The sequence below is a fragment of the Thermobia domestica genome, chromosome 3, assembly GCF_964235325.1.
Source record: "Thermobia domestica chromosome 3, izTheDome1.hap1.1, whole genome shotgun sequence".
Taxonomy (NCBI): domain Eukaryota; kingdom Metazoa; phylum Arthropoda; class Insecta; order Zygentoma; family Lepismatidae; genus Thermobia; species Thermobia domestica.
In genome coordinates, this window is record NC_137456.1 from 252,068,611 (window position 1) to 252,087,295 (window position 18,685).

General features: G+C 36.1%; 1 protein-coding gene across 1 annotated transcript in view; it reads left to right on the plus strand.

Moving 5' to 3' along the window:
* LOC145681018 (splicing factor YJU2) overlaps positions 1-18,685 on the plus strand; it is a 54,304-nt gene that overhangs the window by 12,477 nt on the left and 23,142 nt on the right. Inside the window, exons 3-4 of the mRNA XM_081752305.1 lie at positions 2,648-2,759; positions 15,329-15,496. Coding sequence (XP_081608431.1) covers positions 2,648-2,759; positions 15,329-15,496 — 280 coding nt within the window. The remainder of the gene's footprint in view (positions 1-2,647; positions 2,760-15,328; positions 15,497-18,685) is intronic.

The window sequence follows — 18,685 nt, forward strand, 5'->3', positions numbered from 1 at the left end:
AACACGGATAACTAAAAAGAAATGATGTAGAAAAGAAAAAAAAATGTCGATAACTCAGAAGTTAAAATAAAGTTAAATATCTTCTACAGTTGCCCTTAAATACTACGTACTTTATGTTTACTTTAATTCATAAAACGCGTATTCCATCCATCATGATGGTGAATTCCAGAGCGAAATATAGGATTTAGGTCATGAAATCTTATTTAACTTTAGTGTATACTATAAGAAGCTATTTAAATAGAAAAATCATGAAAATGAAAAAAGCCCAAATTTCCAAAATTCTCGTATTTTTCCCCAAAAAACCCGGCTTTTTACGTGCAAAAAACCATCGATTAAAAAAGCTGGCTTTTTTGCATCTCTATTGACAGGTCATAGTCTCCGAACTCCCCAACTTCCATATACCAAGGCGTTCAACCAGCCTCTTTGTTATGATGTAGCATTTGTCCGTTTTAACACTTGTGATACAGTTCCTTCTCAGCAAATGTCACAACCAGTTTCTCTCTCTTTTATTTTATTTTTTTTTAAATAATAACATTTAAAATTAATTATTTTCTCTTCTGTTATTCCTAGCATTTTCCTATTCGATTCAGCTATGTTCTCCATTCTCCTTCACGTTAATATAACCTGTAGGGCGCACGGTTGGCCCAGGCAATGTGAATTTATGAGGGACAACATCGTGACCCTAGGGTTTCTCAGAGTTTTCACATTCTCACTTCACCAATTCTTCACTCCCTCTCCTTTGGCTGAAGGACATATTCATAAAAATTACATATTATAGTCATTTCTGTTTCTAAAGCCTTTCTGTAGTTTTCATGATTCTGTTCCGTAGACTACAAACTTCACACGAAACATTCTGTAAGAACCCTGTTATGATGACTACATGATTAGCGTACATGCCTTCTGCGCGGTTGACTCAGGTTCGTTTCATGGTAGGAGCTTATGTGGTTCGGATTCTGCAACGCAGAGTTAAGCATTTCAATGACCAAAAACAGTGTAAGAGCAAAGGTTGTAACTTCAATTTGTCTTTGATCAAGAATATGATTAGTAAGTATAAAGATTTCGGTCGGTTCTACAATAAGGGAATGAGAATATGGCCGAACACCAAAGACATTGTCAATATGCAAGTGAAACGTCGCAGAATGTCGATGTAAATGAATCTTGCGGCACAAGAACGCATGGTGAATCGTTCAAGTGTATCTTTGGAATCAGCCAACCATACCCTGCTCCAACGACTGAATGTTAAAAAGGCGTTCAAGGCCAGCGGTCATCACCTTACCGATACTCACCGACGGAAAGGCAAATATAACGCTCGGAAGCTGTACGAGCTGCGCCTAGTAAACTAAATGTAGTGGTACGTCACTACATTGGGTGAGGCGTGCGTGTACCTTTCCGCTTGCCCCAAACCAAGAGCTATCATTTACATAGACAAAGACAGACGTGAAGCGCTTCACAAAGTCGATCCGAACATTCAGAGATTTGCAGGGTGAAGGAGATCGGGAAAATCAAATTGCACTACTACCAGGAGGAGATTCTGAGGCCGGTCTGTAAACAGGAACTACCAAAAATGAGATCAACATGGTCCACATCCACCGAGACAAAGAATCATCACACACACCTCAAAGTCATCCCTTGAATTTTACCAGGATATGAAAAAGACTACTGTAATGGAAACCATACCTTCTTGTAACTGTTTGTGAAGTATAATTTGGTTACATGTGCGCAAAACAGCCTGTGTAATCTGGTAACCAAAGAATCCTATTTTGAAATGATTTGAAATAGATTTTAAAAAATACAAAATATTGGGTCTAATAGTTTACCTTTGATTACTATATGCTTAGCACTAAAGAGCTTATATATATATATATATATATATATATATATATTTGTTTCAGCTGTACAACGCTTGATAGCCATATTTTGGCTATTTCTATTCTCTGTAAGGTATCAGTGTGGATTGAGTTGGCATTCCATTTCATTACATAGGAAGTGTGACACACATACTCGAAAAAAGGCAGTTCCAATGTTACCCATGTTTTTCTTTCGTTGTCAGGCGTATAATAAGAGAAGGTGTCTGTATAGTGTCTTCCTTATGGAATGACTGAATTTCTTAATGGCATAACTACAGCAGTAGTAAGATATTTGCACTACAAATTGTGCAAAAAGATGGCCAGATTTATGCGGTTAGGAAAGAATAAAAACTTTTTTCCCGCTCTGAATAGGTAAGTTGAATCACATCACCCTTACAACAGCAAGATTAAAAGATAATCTGAACTTTGTAACTGTGCATAAGGTATATCTATAAAAATTTGAAAATAATTTATTTAACAATTTATGTGTAAATATTATAAAATAACTTTTTTTTTCACTTTCAGGTGCAGGGGCCGCGGTGGCTCAGTGGTAGAGCGTTCACCTCTGGTGCTTGGGGTCCCGGGTTCGATCCCAGCCCCTGCCAAGTGAACTTTGTGGTGGACAAACACCGTGTGCGTGGGTTTTCTCGGGGTTCTCCCGTTTCCTCCCACTTTCTTCATTCCACCATTTCATTCATTACTCATTATCACCGTTCATTCCACCATTATGGTTTCTTTAGCCTAACCGGCATAATCGTGGGACGTAAAACTCAAAGACTTCATTTCATTTCCGCTTTCAGGTGCAAAACCTGTGGAGAATATATATACAAAGGCAAGAAGTTCAATGCTCGAAAGGAAGATGTCGAAGGAGAGGATTATTTGGGAATTCGTATTTACAGATTCTATATAAAGGTGAGCTATTCAGTGTTGAAAAAATATATTGATCTAAAGCAGATAAAATCAGGGTGGATTGATTTAAATCATTTGATTTTTTTTAATAAAAATCGTATTTAAATCAAATTCCGAAATAAATTAATTTAAAGTGAAAGTAAATAAAATACCGTTTCTGTTCTGTTATTTCGATTATGGAAGATAGTAATCATAATACAATGAGACTCGAAAGCACATACAGCACAGTATAAAAGCGAATATCATGCAGAGGATGATTAGCACAAATTCCGATTTGAATGTAGGGGGCAATCTTGCTTTCTTGTCTTCGGAACATAGGGTTTTTAAATCCTTAACTATCCCAAGGGGAAATCACTGTGGACATTTAAGTCGAAAATTCTGTGTGCACGCGTCTGTTTATTTGTTTCTAGATAATAGGGGCGTATTTAGAGGGAACCGATCATCCTCCGAAACGTTTTATTCTTTATTTTATAACTCTATATATAGATTTTATGACTATAAGGAAAATTAAAGATAGCAACCAGGGCCTAGAGTTGAATGGTATTCACCAGGATATGGCGTATGCTGATGTAAATTTAATAAGGGATGACAGGAGAACAATAGAAAGAAATGCAAAGGTCTTATTAAACGATTGCAGGGACATGGGTTTAGAAGTAAATGCAGAGAAAACTAAATACGTGGAAGTTCGTCGGGATCGTAATACGGCAAACTATGGATGCGTGAAAATGTCAAATAATGCTTTTGATAAAGTGGATTCTTTCAGATATCTAGAACCAATATTGACAGACCAAAAGCATATTCACGAAGAAATTAAATGTCGGTTAAAAGCAGGGAATTCGTGTTATTCAGTTCAAAATCTCTCGTCGTTGCGAATTTTGTCGAGGACTTTGAAGCTTAAAATATATAAAATGATAATCATGCTTGTTGTTCTGTATGGTGCGAAACATGGTCACTTACTCTGAGGGAAGAACGTAGACTGAAAGTATATGAGAACAAGATTCTGAGACGAATATTCATACCCAAGAGGAACGGGAATGGGGAATGGCGGAAACTTCATAACGGGGAACTACATAATTTATACGGTTTATCAAACATTGTTAGTCATCAAACTTAGGAGGCTCGGAAGAAAGTAGGAACGCTTTTAGAGTCTTAACTGGAAGACCAATCGGAAAACGACCATTAGGAAACCTAGGCGCGGATGGGAGGACAATATTAAGATGGACCTCTCAGAAATAAGAATACAGTGTAGAAACTGGACCCAGTTGGCTACGGATAGAAGTCTATGGAGAGCTTTTGTGAACGCGACATTGAACCTTTTGGTTCCATAGGCTATAGAGTATGTTAGTTAGTTGGTTTATAACTTTAGGCAAAATTTATGTATTTTATATCTATTTCATGCCGCAAGCTAGTTCCGATTTTTTAAAGATATGCTCCTGCCAAATATCAGTAACTTTTGTGGAAAAAAAAAGTGTCATGTTGATAATCGTTGCTGTACCTTTTTCTTAATGCTTAAGAAACATTGTTTGGAATTGAAATTGGTTAAGGATTGGGGATTAATTCAAAATTCAACCCCAATACTTCCACTTAAATGGCATAATTAATATTTAATACTAATTTCTAATGTTTTTTCTTCAATTCGCGACTCGTATTATACGAGGAGAAAAATTTGATTTAAGTCAAAAAATTAACAAAAATGATTCTTTTTAAAAAAAATAATAATGTTTTACACACCGGACAAAATTCAGCTCGAAGACAGGTATTCACCAATCTTCGAACTCGTTGTTCTGTTCTTTTCTCGCGTTTTTCCTCCCTTTACTTTGATATTCTCTGCAAGAGAACGAAGCGTTGAATTTAAAATTTGTCATGTTCATGTCATTGCACTCTCAACTGATTCCGAATCCATAGTCTGTGAAAAGATCCCTGGTAGGATTATTATTACACTAACTTGGATGTTCTGTGATGATATTTTTATAAATCTTCAAATGCTCATCGATATTTCAGGTAAAAGTCTGAATTGCCTTTTTTTTTTTTAACAGCTTAAATTTTGTTAGACATTTGACTAATCGCATACTAGGCTATTGTACTTCAGAGGCAATTAATCATTCATAAAAAATATATGTGCTCCAGTAGTTAAATAAATAACGGAAGTTATCTATAGAAAGTGTCTTACATACAGTATTTTTAGTTCCAATTAATTTTTAAATAACTTAAAAGCGCACTGTTTGTTAATATTAATTAATACTTTCTATTTATAGGTTAACTTTATCAAACTTACGAATATTATTAACTCTTGTCAGGTAACCTGAAAACTAAAAAAAAACTAAAGGTATCACGGGGTGAAATTCGACCCAAATCATAACCACAACTTTACAAGTATACAGGCACACAACTATACAAGTAGTATTACCTCAATAATAATATTTTTTGTGTTCCAACATCTTTATTAAAAGAGTGTGAACAACAAATTGGGTTTCAATTTCCTTTTCATATTATCTTATTATAAATGTCTTAGCACATTGCACATTGTATTTGTTATTTGAGTAATTGTCCCTTGTATTTTATTTTTAGTTGCCCTAGCAGACATCGCAGTTTACGAGTAATTTGCTATGTTGTTTGCACACAAAGTTGTTGCACTTGATGCAGAATGTTGTGTGTTTGTAGTCTTTTGTACGTTTATAGAGGTAGCGTTGCCCACGCTTTCCCTGTCGTTTTGTGCTACTTGGCTGTACAAGATCTTTTGTTATCCTCGTATCGCAGCACTCGAATACTTTCTTCACTTCATGTGGGAGTTTGCTGGACAACAAGTCTTTCCTTGCGTTTGGGGAGAGACAGTTCTTTGAGGAAAATGCATCTTTTGTCTTTTCTTCTTATTGCAGAGTCAGGAACGTTTTCCGTGAAGATTATACTCGCAGTGAAAGCGGTGCTGTCCAGAATCTCATAGAAAACGCGAATGGGCCATCGGTTTGTCTTTCTCGAGGTTGTGTAGAGAGGACACATCTGGTCGTGACCGTCAGCTCTCCTTTGGTCTTGTAGAAGTGGTTGATCTCTTCTTTCCTACTTTCCTTATCTCTTCCGTTGTGCGGATGCATTGTAGACAAGATAATCATCTTTTTGTTTCTCTTTGTTGTAATTGACAACATAAAACCATTAGCTTTATCAAATGTGTACTACACTTTCCGTTCTTCTTACCTTGGAAGAAAGGAGGGTGATATGCGTCTCTTGTTTTTTCATGATTCCGACCAGTGTCAGGCCCCGTGATTGAGCCGATTTGCCAAGGGGATTGGCGTGTAGTATTTGTCCGTTGCGATGTTCCGATTTGTACTCCCAACTATTCTTTATCAAGTCGAGTTCAGCATGAGGAGGAACTGGCAGATCAGGTTCGTGAGTATCTTTACCGATGTGCACTTTGGAACACAACAAATAGAAAGCGTGTTGTCAGTTACCACGTAGACAGTTGTCCTATGTTTACCTGACTTCTTTCGAATATATTGTTTGAAGCTGTATGTGCCTCGGAACCCCAACAGAGACTCATTCACAGTACATCCACTCCCAGGCATGTAGTTCGCCTTGCATGAATTCACAAACATCTCAAAAACTTCTCTGAGTAGTACCACTTTATCAGCAGTCCTACGTAGGTTTCGCGTGGTTCTGTCTTCCTATTTCAATCAGTTGAGGAGAAACGAAAACAGCTTCTGACTCATGGTAGCAAAGCAGAGTTATTTTCCAGTACCATCCTTTGCCCACACACTTTCCTTGGAACTTTTAGTTGCACCGAGAAAGAACAGTACTCCCAAAAGAGTTCTTCCGTGTTTGTGCCGTAGGTGAATCTACATCTGCTCTTGTACTTGCTTCTCACTACTTCAGTTTTTTGATTGGTTTATTTCACAATCACAGAATCATTGGGAAAGACGTGAATAACTCAAATGTTTTCAGGGGAGCGTTAGCTTCACTTCTAGGTCCTTTACGACCTGATTTTCTACGTACCAAGTTTCTCGCTTGTGTCCTAGATTGTTTTGGCTTTTGCTGCCCAGACGTACCATCCTTCCCAAGTGTCTCGTCACTTCCGTTTTCTCCCTCGGACGGAGACCTCGTGCACTTTCCTCAATATATGAATCAACTGCTTCGTGGACATCTTCCGTCATTCTCAATCACCTCAAAGCATCCTGAATTTGTCTTTTTTTATCACTGTTTAGCTCTTCCAAATAGACCAGCGTTTCCTGCACGGATAACTTGTGACGTCTTGCCATTATTTCGATTTGTTAACAATTGCTTGGAAACAAAGTCTCTCTTTTGGTAGCGTTGCCAACCCTAGAGAATGAAATGTTGCCATGTTTGGCAGAAAATTATTCCATATTCCACGAAAATATATTAGACAATAAGAACTGTTAACTTCACGATTATAACATAATATTTGTATAATGTACTTCAATATGAGTATGTAATACACAAAGGATAGGCTATAAAAATAAATTTAATAGATTACATAACTTTGAACACAAGAGGTGCCATAGGGTCAATCCTGACCTCAGAATCAGATAAACATTTAATTAGGAAAATCCGAAGACGAACTTGTACTAAGAATCATGGTTGTGAGAAATCAAGTGAAAATGCAGAAAAGAGCTTGAAGCTATTTCGCATATCTTGAAAGATAACAGCACTGAAAATTACGTTGGGCTTATATTTGATCCCATGGTACCTCAGGAGGGTTTAAAAAATGTTGAAAAACTGCTTTTGCTTCATCCCTAGATTCCTGGTAGAAAATTGTATACAATTAAATATGATATCGTCGTAGAATCTCACGAGAGCAAAGTGCTAAAAATTGCTACGTAGGCCACAAAGTAATTCTGTATGTGAATAAACTACTGCAAAAAAATCAGGACTGATATGACATGGAGAAAAAAGTGAGGACATGGTAAAAACGCGAAGAAAGCACGTACGTGACAATGATCGTAGCCCGGAAAAATTTAAATGTTTGGGTATTTTTCATGCTAGATCTCTAAAACTACGCATGGTTCAGCAATTAGGCCCGCTTTCGTTTGCGTTCAGTTGTGCAAAAGCTTGCGAGTGGCGTTTATTCCGTCTTTCTAGCTCCATGATCATTACCACGTTTATATGGGACAAGGGTGTTATATAGAATGTATAGAACATATTAACTTTCTTATTTGGTCTAGGAATTAATTCGTGCGGGTGGACAAGAGATGGCGCAACGAACGGAGCGTCCCACAGTTCCGTGTATCCACACATGTGTTGCAAACCCCTGTCATCGCGTATCGTTCGTAGTATAGGGCAGTGGATTAAAGCGTCAACAACACCAGTTTGTAGTTAAGTGAACATGGCGCAATTTGTGCCTGATAAAGTGTTTTTGCGGGGTGTCCTGCTGCATTACTTTAACATGCAGAAAAGTGCGACTGAAAGTCATCGTATTTTGGCGGAAGTGTATGGTGACCATGCTCTAGCTGAGCGAACGTGTCAGAAGTGGTTTGCACGGTTTAGAAGTGGTGATTTCGGCTTGGCAGACCAAGAGCGAGCTGGACAGCCAAAAAAATTTCAAGACGAAGAATTGACAGCATTGCTCGAGCAGGATTCGTGTCAAACGCAGGAACAACTTGCAGCAGCATTAGGCGTTGATCAAACAACAGTCTCCAAACGCTTGAAAGCCATGGGAATGATTCAAAAGATGTCACATTGGGTTCCACATGAATTGAAAGACAGAGACGTCGAAAGACGAAAAACCATTTGCGAATTGCTGCTTCAACGACAGAGCAGAAAGGGGTTTCTGCATCGAATTATTACGGGTGATGAGAAGTGGATCCATTACGAGAACCCTAAACGAAAAAAGGCCTGGGTGAAACCAGGTGAACCAGGTCCATCACAACCAAAACGAGATATTCACTGTGCAAAGGTTATGCTGTGCATATGGTGGGATATGAAAGATGTGGTGTACTATGAGCTGCTGCAACCGGGTGAAACTATGAATGGAGAACGTTATCGACGACAATTAATGCGTTTGAAGCAAGCTCTGGCCAGAACACGACCAGAATGGGAGAACAGACATGATAAACTTATTGTTCAACATGATAACGCTCGCCCACATGTCGCAAAACCGGTCAAAAACCTATTTAGAAAATGTCGGATGGGAAGTTTTACCCCACCCGCCGTATTCACCAGACGTTGCTCCTTCGGACTACTACTTGTTCGATTGCATGAACAACGATTTGATTGGACAGCGGTTTACTTCTTCAGAAGATATCGAAACATGGGTCTCTGACTGGATCGCTTCCAAGGATGAGGACTTCTTTCGCCACGGAATCCGTACATTGCCTGACAGATGGGCGAAAGTGGTGGCTAGCGATGGACAATATTTTTCTTAAGGTATTTATGTATTTTGTGTTTGTACTACAGCTTCAATGTGTGCGTACCAACCGCACGAATTAATTCCTAGACCAAATAACTGAGATTGGATTTCAATAACACTTTGCTGATATATTGAGTGCCTTAATACCGCCGTCCAGCTAGATGATGGGTGTTGTGGGTGCAAGGAGAAGCTAACACCCTCTTCCATATAGACGTGATAATGATCATGGAGATAGAAGAGCGAAATAAACGCCACTTGCAAGCTTTTGCACAACTGAACGCAAACGAAAGCGGGCCTAATTGCTGAATTATGCGTAGTTTTTGAGATCTGGCATGAAAAATATCCAAACATTTAAATTTTTCCGGGCTACGACCATCGTCACGTACGTGCTTTCTTCGCGTTTTGACCATGTCCTCCCTTTTTTCCCATGTAATTTCAGTCCTGTTTTTTTGGCAATAGTTTGTTCACATACTGAATTATTTTGTGGCTTAAGCATCAATTTTTAGCATTTTGCCTTCCTGAGATATTACGCCCCCAAAATGGCATGAAAATTACAAACTTCAACTTTTGGACCCCATAAATCTACGGTGCCAGTAGCATCATAGCAGTGGGTATTTTTGCAGACACTTTACAAGCAATACGTTTCAGCACCCCCCATTTTATTCCCAACATTAAGCCCTCTTAAAAGTGTAATTTTCTGTAGTTTTTATGGTGATTTTATATATCGGTTTGCAATCCTGCATATTTATTTAGAAGCAAGAGTATATATTCTCCGTGTACCTCAGTCTCTCCTCTAAACATTCGTTTTTGTTTGGTGTTCGTCTGAGTTGTACGTTCTGAGTAACTATAGTTTTCGTACACGCTTGCAAATGCAAAAATTGGCACTGCACTGACAACAATGATAGCCGCCATTCAGGAACACTTGTACACTCATGTCCAAAATTATTGTCGCATGTCTATAAATATGTTGTTGTAGGAATATAATTTGATAACGAAATCGCCCGGTATTTCTTATAATGTTACCATGTGTATAATCGGCAATGACATATACGTGGTAAATTTTATGTCAAAAGAGCAGTAAATAAGAACAATAAAACGAAAATGAAACTGTCTTGTCCATTTAGCAACATTTTGTTTTACTCATTCTAATTTTCGTATTTATAATTATTTTCCTATGAAATTTACCACAAATATACATTTCCCGATAATACACATAGTATCAATATTAAAAGTGCCTTCCAAAATCATTATCAAATTATATTGTTACAAGAAGACAGTTATAGATATGCGACAGTCATTTTGGGCATGAGTGTACGTACGAGAAGATGATTAGTGTTGTTGACCTTCTCATACATAAGGTTCATCACACTCTAATTTTCGGAGATAGTCGAATAACCACTTTCACTATCTTTGAACCATTTCAGATGGATTGACCGATATGGAATGATGTTGGCACCTTGAGGATGAGAAAGGGTGAAAAAATAATGTCCATAATCGACGTTATTTATTGTTTGTGATCGCATCACGTGGAACCTGCTGATTCGTTTCAAATAAATTTAGTAACATAATTACAGTGTACCTCAAACTGGATTCTTATTCTTTCACTTTGATTACAGGGCGTATTAGAAATGAGTTTAAACATTTATGCCAAAAATAAATTATCTTGCTGATTTTTTCATTACACTTTTACTGAAATGTTTGTTAAACACATTTTACCCGTGCGAAGAACGGGCATTTAATCTAGTCTACGGTATAAATTTAATTGAACTCACATATTTGTTTGTTGGTGGTGCAATTTTCGTAAACAACAGTGTGTATATATATCTTAACTGTATTTTAATGAAAAAGTGAAAATAATTAAAATATAGTATTTACAGTTCTATAGAATGAGGATAATGCTCACATAATCGAATGTAAAGGAATAAGGAAAATAAATTGAAAATAGTTCAAAGAATAACAATTTTAAGGAAAATTAATAAAAGAATCACATTTAATAAATCAGTGTGTCCAGTACCAAATATTATATTTATTTTATGGTTGGTTTCTTTTTAAAACTGTTTATTATATTTATAGTAACTAAGTAGAGTAACATGACTAACCTGATAATAGCAATGTATTTGTTCCAGCGATATGATTTGGTGAAGCACTGCTGATCTTATTCTTTGTTACTCAATGTACGAAAAGCAGTGAAGTCACAGACCCACATACTTAACGTACTAGTCCATAACTAATCTTATTCTGTGAGGAGATATATTGAAAGTTAATGCATTTTTTGATCGTTACGATTAATAAGTTTCTGTCTTACTTCAGTACACGTGAGTAATAGGATAGTTTGTTCGTTGATTAACCAATTTTCATTGCATTACGTTTATAATAGTATGCACTGACCTTTGCACTCCTTGCTATATACGGTAACCCTTATGTGTTAAAGTGTACCTTGGAATTGGTGACCTTATTCTTATTCTGTGCAAGTTAAACAGTTAAAGATACTGTTGTAATCCTTTGAAAAATTTGGTTGGGTCACTTGATACTACGATTACATTATAGACAATTTATTATATCTTGCTGCATTTCTTACGTTGCACAAGAGCCATAAATCCGCTGGTGCTAAATCTGATGAGTAGAGAGGTGGATTTCTGGCTCTTTCTCAAGATCAAAAAGGGGCTCAAAGGTAACCGTTTTGCCGCCGTAGAAGACATTCAAACCAATGCGACGGCTGAACTTCGGAACATACCAAAACAACTTTCAGCGTTGTTTCCAGTAGAGATGCAAGGGCTCGGAAAAAAACCGGCTTTTTTGGAAAGAACTCGGTTTTTTCTGCTTCGCTTTTTTGCTTGGGAAATTTTGGGCTTTTTTCAAAATTCTGCTTTAAATTGATAAAGCAGACTTTGTTTCGCTTCTCTATAACACAAAAAGTCATTTAATTAGTGGTTGATGCCGATAATAATATAAAACCTCGAAAATAAACCATGAATTTCGAAAAGATATTTTAAGATTAAGATAAAGAATTTTACTTCAATATTTTTACATTATGATTTCCAAAGGATTAACCAATGTATATAATAAAAAAATTTTTAACCTCCTATATACAAAAGTAAGCAGAGTTGGCAAGAACCATGGTTGTTTCTGAAAATGCCAAAAACCTGCTTTTTGGGGGCAGTTTAAACCAGGCTTTTTTGGGGTTTAAACCAGTTTTTTGGATTTAGATATTTTGCTTTATGTATTTATATTACATATTCATAGAAATAAGTTTGTTTCGCCTTGGTGTTATTATGCAATAACGGGGTTATGCTGGAAGAGGTCCCATAAGCTTAAAGAAGTCCGGTCAGTAAATTTCTTAAATTGAGAAACTCCCGCCCTAGCCATCGGGAAAATCCCGTCATTATTTTAAATGTAAAACAATAATGGGAAAATCCTGTTATTGCTTTCCATGTAAAATTTAAAGGTCAACGTATTATAATCAGTACGCTAAAACTGAGGTATTAAATTACAAATTTAGTATGTAGTTATCATTGAAAGTCCAATCCAAGCTAATGTTGGAAGCTACGTAGGCAATCGATAAATTTTACCAATTTCAACCAATATATTTAAGCAACCTTGGCTTCTTTATAAAACAACAGGCATGCAGAAATATATAATCTGGTTTCGTTTTGTATGTTTAGGCTTAACATCCTTACTTAATACCGAGGTTATCAAGGAGAAGACTTTCACTTAAAGTGACATCCGAACCGCTACTTGGTTTACACATGAAAGAAGGGTTGTGGTTCGACCGAGAATTGAACATGGGACACCTTGATTAAAAGGTGAAAAGGAAATAAGACTAATACAGATGGTTTGACATGTGGAAACGTCACCATGAAGTTCACACGATTCGCATTTTTTTTAAACCAATTAAAAAAAACAGCTGGTGTAAACGAGCCAACCCTAAAAGTAAAAACTTCTTTTTAAAAAATATACAAATAACTAGCAAAATTGTATGTAGTATTTTTACTTCAAAATATTCCATACCCTCTTTTTAAAACAAAATAAAATTAAAATAAAACATAAGAGAAATACTTAGATTTATACGAGTATGATACAATTAAAGGCTGCACATCTGGAACTTTTGGTTCTGTATATTCTTGAAATTCTACAGTTAAGTTTTTTATAACCACCATCAGGGGGGCAAGGGGGTGCTCGCCCCCCCCCCTAGAGGACAATGTACTTCAGAATACCGAAAATCCAATAGAATTTTTACACTAGTTACAGCAAAATTTGAAACTATTTTTGAAACGTCGCTTATACTTGCACCGCCTTGGAAACCACAACATGGGCGCCCTTGACCACCATCACGGTTTACCCAGTCCTAAAATTTTCTGAATTTTTAACAAGAGGGATTCAACATATCATTACTGACCTTCACCCCCCCCCCCAAAAAAAAAAGGACTACGGAATATATTTAAATTAAGCTAAATACAACTGCACAACAAACATGACTGAGTGGTTGGCTTTTGCGCTTCTATCGGGAAGTACGGGATTCAACCCAGCATTTGACCATTCTGACAAAGCTTTCCTTCATTCCATCTGTGAATGTAGAAATAGTGCGCGTACTGGCCGACTAGGAGTGTAGAAGTTGGCCGACTTCCTTTCTTATTGTTTTTAAATCGTCATTATTACTAATTACTAGCAGTGACGGTTTTGCGAAGGTTAGGGGGTCGGTCTTTCGGACTGAAGCCTGTTCCCCAAAGTTGCGGAATGTCTAAAAACGAACGAAATATCTATTAGTTATACCTTTACTCATAAACTTTGAGCTCCCGAAAAAATAAATAACGAATGTTTAGAAAAACTAAACATTAGTAGTAAGAAAATTCTTCCCAAAATACTTTTCTAAATTCGCAACTGATACTCAGTATAAAATGATCTTCAAGGTTGTATCCGGATGATTATTGCTAAACATATAAACGAAATATTAGTTATGCCTGTACTTATAAACTTCAAGCACCTCCCAAATAAAATTAGGACTTTTTAGAAAACGAAACAATCAGAGAAACCCCTCCGAGAGTACTTTTCTAAATCCGCTACTGATTATTTGTATAAATTGGTATTCAAGGTTGTATGCGGAAAATTATTGCTAAATCATTGCACAACTACAGTATAACAGAAATGTGGAAGTATGGTTTGACGGACATATTGAAAAACGTATGCTTTGACGGATATATAGAAAAACATAAGTTTAACTTTTGTGCTAGAAGCTAGAGTACTAAGCTCTTAGAAATGAAAACAGATGACAAACTAAAATGATCTAGAGAAGGAAAAAAATGTCGATAACTCAAAAGTTAAAATAAAGTTAAATAGACTGTAAAATTGCCCTCAAATACTACATTCTTCATGTTAACTTTAATTCGTAAAACACGTGCTCCATCCATCTTGATGGTGAATTACAGAGCTAAATATGGCATTTAGGTTATGGAATTCTTATCTAACTATAGAATATACTATAAGAAAGCTATTTGGATAGAAAAATCATGAAAATGAAAAAAGCCAAAATTTCCAAAATTCTCGGTTTTTTTTTTCAAAAAAGCCGGCTTTTTATGTAAAAAAAAAAAAAAAAAACATCGATTCAAAAAAGCCGGCTTTTTTGCTTCTCTAGTTTCCAGTAATGGCAGGAGCAATGGAACAGGTGTATGTATTCTCAAGGAGTGTATTTTGAAGGCGATTGAGTGAATGTGTGTCTATGTTGTGGTAATAAATAGTTACAACGATATTCCGGATTTTTTTTTTATTGCCCATCGTATACTAAATTTAGTTCCTGTGAGTCGCCATTCATTTAGACATGATTTGTGTTTATAAACTGTTTGTTTGTCTGTGTATATATAAAGAAGAAATCCTAATGGACTGACTGTCTGAAGTGGTTTATGAAGCTTGGGGCAAACTGCTAAAGCTAGTTTTGTAATTATCTGCAGTAAAACGTGGGGCATTTGCTAGTGGGCTAATAAGTATGTGAGTCCTTTGTTTTTCGTCCATTGAGGAACCGATGATGAAAGCAGGGGGAGTAGTTATATTATTTAATTTTAAAAAATGCCTCGATCGGTTTCTTCATTTCATGTTTGTTATACTACAATATTGACAAAGTAATTTTATGATCATTATTCTTTACATAAAAATACAATATATAGTACATATGTGGATGTCTTTTCGTAGGCAAGAAAATGCAAATTTGCTTATTCTTCCTGCACAGTGCACAAGATGTTTATCGGAGATCTCATTCAAGACTGATCCTCAGAATACAGACTATGAAATAGAAGCTGGAGCCACGAGGAATTTCATGGCCTTGAAATTAGCTGAGGAAGCAGCTCAACGAGAAGAAGAAGAACGAAAGGAAGAGGAGGCAACTAACCCAATGAAGGTACAGTTTTTATCTCAACAAAAAGGTTTATTTTTGTAAGGATAGGAAGAAATTTTAAAACCCGCCCTTTCGTGTAGTGGATTTGTTTATTTATTCAAGCTTAGCGTCTCTTCAGCACCAAGACTATATGAGGTGTGGATAGTTTAAGGTGGAATCTGAATCACGTGAATACATTCAAATGTCAATGCTTTCTCATCTGGACTCGGGACCATATATAACAAAGACATGCGTGCTACCCACTAGAGCAGTGGGAAAGGTGTATAATGTGTCATTCGCCATCGCAAGTTCGATTTCCAGTAGAAGAATAAAATTTTTTGCGTTCACTGAACATTTTAGGAGTTACAGATTTTCTTGATTTAAGAGATACGAAATTCCGATGTAGAAAACAAAAAATAATGGGGCTTGGTGGCTCAGTGGTAGAACGTTCACCTCTGGTACATGGAATGCTTCGTTCAATCCCAGTTCCCGCCAAGTGAGCTTTGTGGTGGACAAACACCGTGTGCGTGGGTTTTTTCGTGGTTCTCCCGTTTTTTTCCCACTTTCTTCACTCCACTATTTCATTAATTTCTCATCATCACCGTCTGGTTTAGCCTAGCTAGCATAATCATGCATCACTCATGAAGAGTGTTATGTGGCCAATCATAATCGTCATTGAGTATGGTGCTAGGAACCTTAGTATAGTAGGAAATTTTAAAATTAGTTTATGCAAGGATGTTGGAAGGCAGAAAAGTACTCTTTGGCATTTTTCTAGGAACGTTAATAAAAGTTTGCTAAAGTTTGTCGGCTTTCATGCATATTGAAGTACGTCCAACAGTACTTAGCTGCCCTTCTTGGTGGTGTAATAACTAACACATGCGCCTGTAATGCACGTTATCCCGGATTCGATTTTAATGGGAAGATATGAAAAATTTGAATGCATTACTGTGATTCGAATTCCACCTTAAACTTAAGATCCATATTTCACATTTCTTTGGTGCTAAAAAGGAGTGCTAAATTTCAACATATAAACAACAGCTCTTCAGCGAGATTGGTATTACTACTGTCTTCTTGAGCGAAACATCTGACTGGACAATCCAACTTGTTTTAGTAATCTGAGTATATAAATATTATAAATATTCGATTTGAGAACAATCTTCAGTAACATACAGGAAAAAAAAAATCCTCTGCATTATAGAAAAATGTCTTTAAATTGACTGATTCATTACGAAATAAGTAACAAAATTATATAAATTCTGTGAACATACTCTTTTGTCTTTGTACCTGAGAATTACATATTAGTTGTGTATATAATGAATGTAATATATTAAAAAGATACTTGTATATTTCTAGTCTACATATATTTCTAGTCTAGATATAATTACTTGTATATTTCTAGTCTTCTGGAATTAAATTTTTTAATCATTATTTTTCTTGAATTTTGCTCGTGATATGAGGAAATTGAATATATATGCTATGACTATCTTTGCACATAATCACCTCTGTTGTCTTAATATCGAACTACTAGCTTGTAATTCTCAGCTCCTCTTTGAAGTTTCGCTTCATTCGTCACTCATATTTATTCTTTGTATGTAATAAATTAAAGTGAAGATACAAAAAATGTTGATGAATGGTCCTATACTTCCTATTTGAAGCCGTTCAGTAAAACAGGACTAACGTATCTGAACGTATAAAACACTATGAAACAGTTTACGAACTCATTTACTATAAAACATTATGAACTGCTGTATAGAAATGCATATTGCCTCGAAACAACACAGAGGTTGTATCAGTAGGGCTACGCTTCCTTTTAGTATAGAACTATCCTTCCTTTTAATATTTTTCCGAAGCAGTTTCATGGTCTCACGAACTGTGGGCTTTGATGAATGTCAGCAGACTTCTACAACTTTGGAATACAGAACCTTGTTTTCAAATGAAACAGTTCTTAGACAATGGAGGTGATTATATGTAAAAATGACTATGAGTAGACTAGTTCAGTATCAGTGGGTTTTCCAAACGAAGACCACCGTAGTCAGTGAATTCTTTGCATTTTGTTTTTAATATATTATATATGAGTGAGTTTAATAAAGAACTGTAGAACTACCGTTGCACTTATCAATCAGTGAAACTTAAATTACCTTTGTACTTGTCATTCAAGTCTTTCCGCAAACACTACGCTTCAATGTATTCTTTACGTTCCTCAGTCATGTCCTGTAGATTAAAGGAGACGGATGATCAATGAAAATGAATCATAATGAGAATGTGGTAGGAAACATTAGAACCGGAAACATTAGAAAATTAGAAAACCCACTGATACGATATTATCTACCTCAAAATCACCTGGCCTGGGATCGAAGTAGCTGTATGATTTATCAACAGGTTTTTGGTGGAATAAAGGAGGAATAGAAACTAAAATTGAGATTAAAAAGGGAAAAAAATCGTATATGAATCCGTCTTTTTATTTCATAGAAAAAAGATCTCACGAAAACGTCTAGGGTGCTGCCATAGTACTTGGCTTTAGAATTAGTAAAACACTCTTATATTTCGAAAACATACCTACAATCTCCCTCAAACCTCTTGACCTCTGCCGAAGGCCAGTGGCCTGCAAGTGTTGTTGTATGTCGTTTCCTTTCGTGTACAACAAAACGCGAAAAATTAAGATATTGAAAAACAATTTCATAATTACAAATTTACATTCCTACAGTGATATATATGATAAATACATACCTTTGATATTGATTTTTCTTAATGGAAATTTACTTCTTTGAATTGTTTTTCTCTGCTTTCTTCAGACGTGTACTTTTCGACAAAAGAATATACACTGAACACCATTCTTTTCACTTTACACTACATCCATTCGAATGACAACTAGCACTTATGCTGAGATTACTAAGCGACTTTTTTTTTTTTTTTTAAATGCAGCTACAAACTATACACGAACACTGAACGAAACAAATGTATTGCCTAAGAGAGCGATATATATATATGCCCTGAACTCGAACTAAACGAGATTTGTTGTTCCTTTTGTGTCATTGAAAAGTAAAATGTTATAAACATGATCTGTTCATTGAACGTTTTGTTTACACATAAAACACAGATAGTAGAACGAAGCAAACGTTTCGAACAAAGGTGACGGGAGAATAAACACTGTTTTCGAATCACTTCTCTATGAAGGAACATTTACAGTAGTGTTAACCACTGGACGTAGAATTT